Source organism: Austrofundulus limnaeus, unplaced genomic scaffold (genome assembly GCF_001266775.1).
Source record: "Austrofundulus limnaeus strain Quisiro unplaced genomic scaffold, Austrofundulus_limnaeus-1.0 Scaffold77, whole genome shotgun sequence".
Taxonomy (NCBI): Eukaryota; Metazoa; Chordata; class Actinopteri; order Cyprinodontiformes; family Rivulidae; genus Austrofundulus; species Austrofundulus limnaeus.
Genome location: NW_013952479.1, coordinates 1,594,009 through 1,595,537, shown reverse-complemented (window position 1 = coordinate 1,595,537; position 1,529 = coordinate 1,594,009). Strand labels below are relative to the sequence as shown.

General features: G+C 40.2%; 1 protein-coding gene across 2 annotated transcripts in view; it reads right to left on the bottom strand.

Annotated features, from left to right (window-relative positions):
- znrf3 (zinc and ring finger 3) overlaps nucleotides 1-1,529 on the bottom strand; it is a 103,394-nt gene that overhangs the window by 4,942 nt on the left and 96,923 nt on the right. For both annotated transcript variants that reach the window (XM_014011159.1, XM_014011160.1), the window contains exon 6: nucleotides 650-817. In XM_014011159.1, coding sequence (XP_013866613.1) covers nucleotides 650-817 — 168 coding nt within the window. The remainder of the gene's footprint in view (nucleotides 1-649; nucleotides 818-1,529) is intronic.

Here is a 1,529-nt window from a genome sequence, read left to right as displayed (position 1 = left end):
TATATATACACACACATTTTTAAATAAATGGCTTTGCAGTTTAAATAAAAATAATTATGTTGACAGTTTTGCTATTCTGCTAATTTCAACATTTTGTGCTTTTTCGTCTGTTTTTTTGTCAATTTCAGCTGTTTTTTTGTGTTTTTAGCTACATTTTTGCCAATTTCAATTTTTTCAACCAAATCATTTTTTTTTGTCAAATTTCTTTAGCATGAAGCATTCAAATTCTCTACTTTAAACAGATTTAATGCCACAACAACACCCATGTGTTGTGCTGCAACACATAATGCAGAACTTGCGGTTCTTTAAAAACGTTGAGCTGTTGCATAACCTGCAAGTAGAAACAGAATGCAATTCTTCATAAATCTCATAAGCCCATAATTTAAACCCAGTTCATAATATCATCAAAAGAGCTGAAGAATCTGTAGAAATCTCTGAGCTCAAAGGACGAGGCTGAAAGCCAACACTGGGAGTCTGTGATGTTCGGGCCCTCGGGGGCCACTGAACTAAAAACAGATCCATTTCTGTTCTGGACATCACTGCAGGAGCTCAGGAACACTTCCACATAATCTGGTTAAAGCTTTATCGTGCAACAAAAAAAAGACGACATTTGTGAGCAGAATCCAGGTTTCACGGCGTCTTTTCTTACCTCGCCGTCGATGTACTTCTCCAGACAGATGGCGCAGTCGGAGGTGGAGCTGCTGCTCAGCGACTCGGACGCCCCGCAGCTGCTCTCGCTCGGCCCTTTCCCTTTAGCCTTGAACTTCCTCGTCTCCATCTTCTCCAGCGCCTGGATGGCCATCCTGTTCATGGAGCTCTGCGGCAGGAGGGGGACATGAGGACGCGTTTAACAAACCACGCCGAACCAGGAAGCTCTGCAGAGTTTACGCTGCAAAAACTGTCCATCTAACCACGTTTTAAAATCATATATCAGCCAAAAAGTCTTTTTGATCTTGTTTTGAGACTGATTTACTAAACAAGAACTGATTGTGTAAGAAGATCTTAATCTTGTTTTCAGAATGTGTACGATTATTTGTCTTGTTAGTCTGAAAATTTTGACTCAAATTAAGTCAAAAATTTCTGCCAATGGAGTAAGAAAATTTTACTTGGTAAGATTCTTGAAATAAGAAAAAATTGAGTCAAATCAAGTATTTCAAGAATCTTACCAAGTAAAAATTTCTTACTCCATTGGCAGAAATTTGATTCTCTACTTTAAATAGATTTAATGCCACAACAACACCCATGTGTTGTGTTGCAGCACAACACTGCAACCCCCCCCCCGCGTGTGCGAGTTGTACAGATTTTTTGCGACATTTATGGATTTTTAGGGCTCTTTATACAGGTAAACGTCCAAAGAGGTTGAAATGTATGCGAACCGGACCGAACTTCAGTCAAACAAGACCCAACACTTTTACTCCTGATTTAAACTAGTGATCTTGTGAGCAGCTGCAGCTGTATGCTTTTATTTTTTTCTGTCAGGCTGTCGGAGCGCTCCTCCTCCTCTGTCCTGTGCTGGTGTGGGGTGAAAA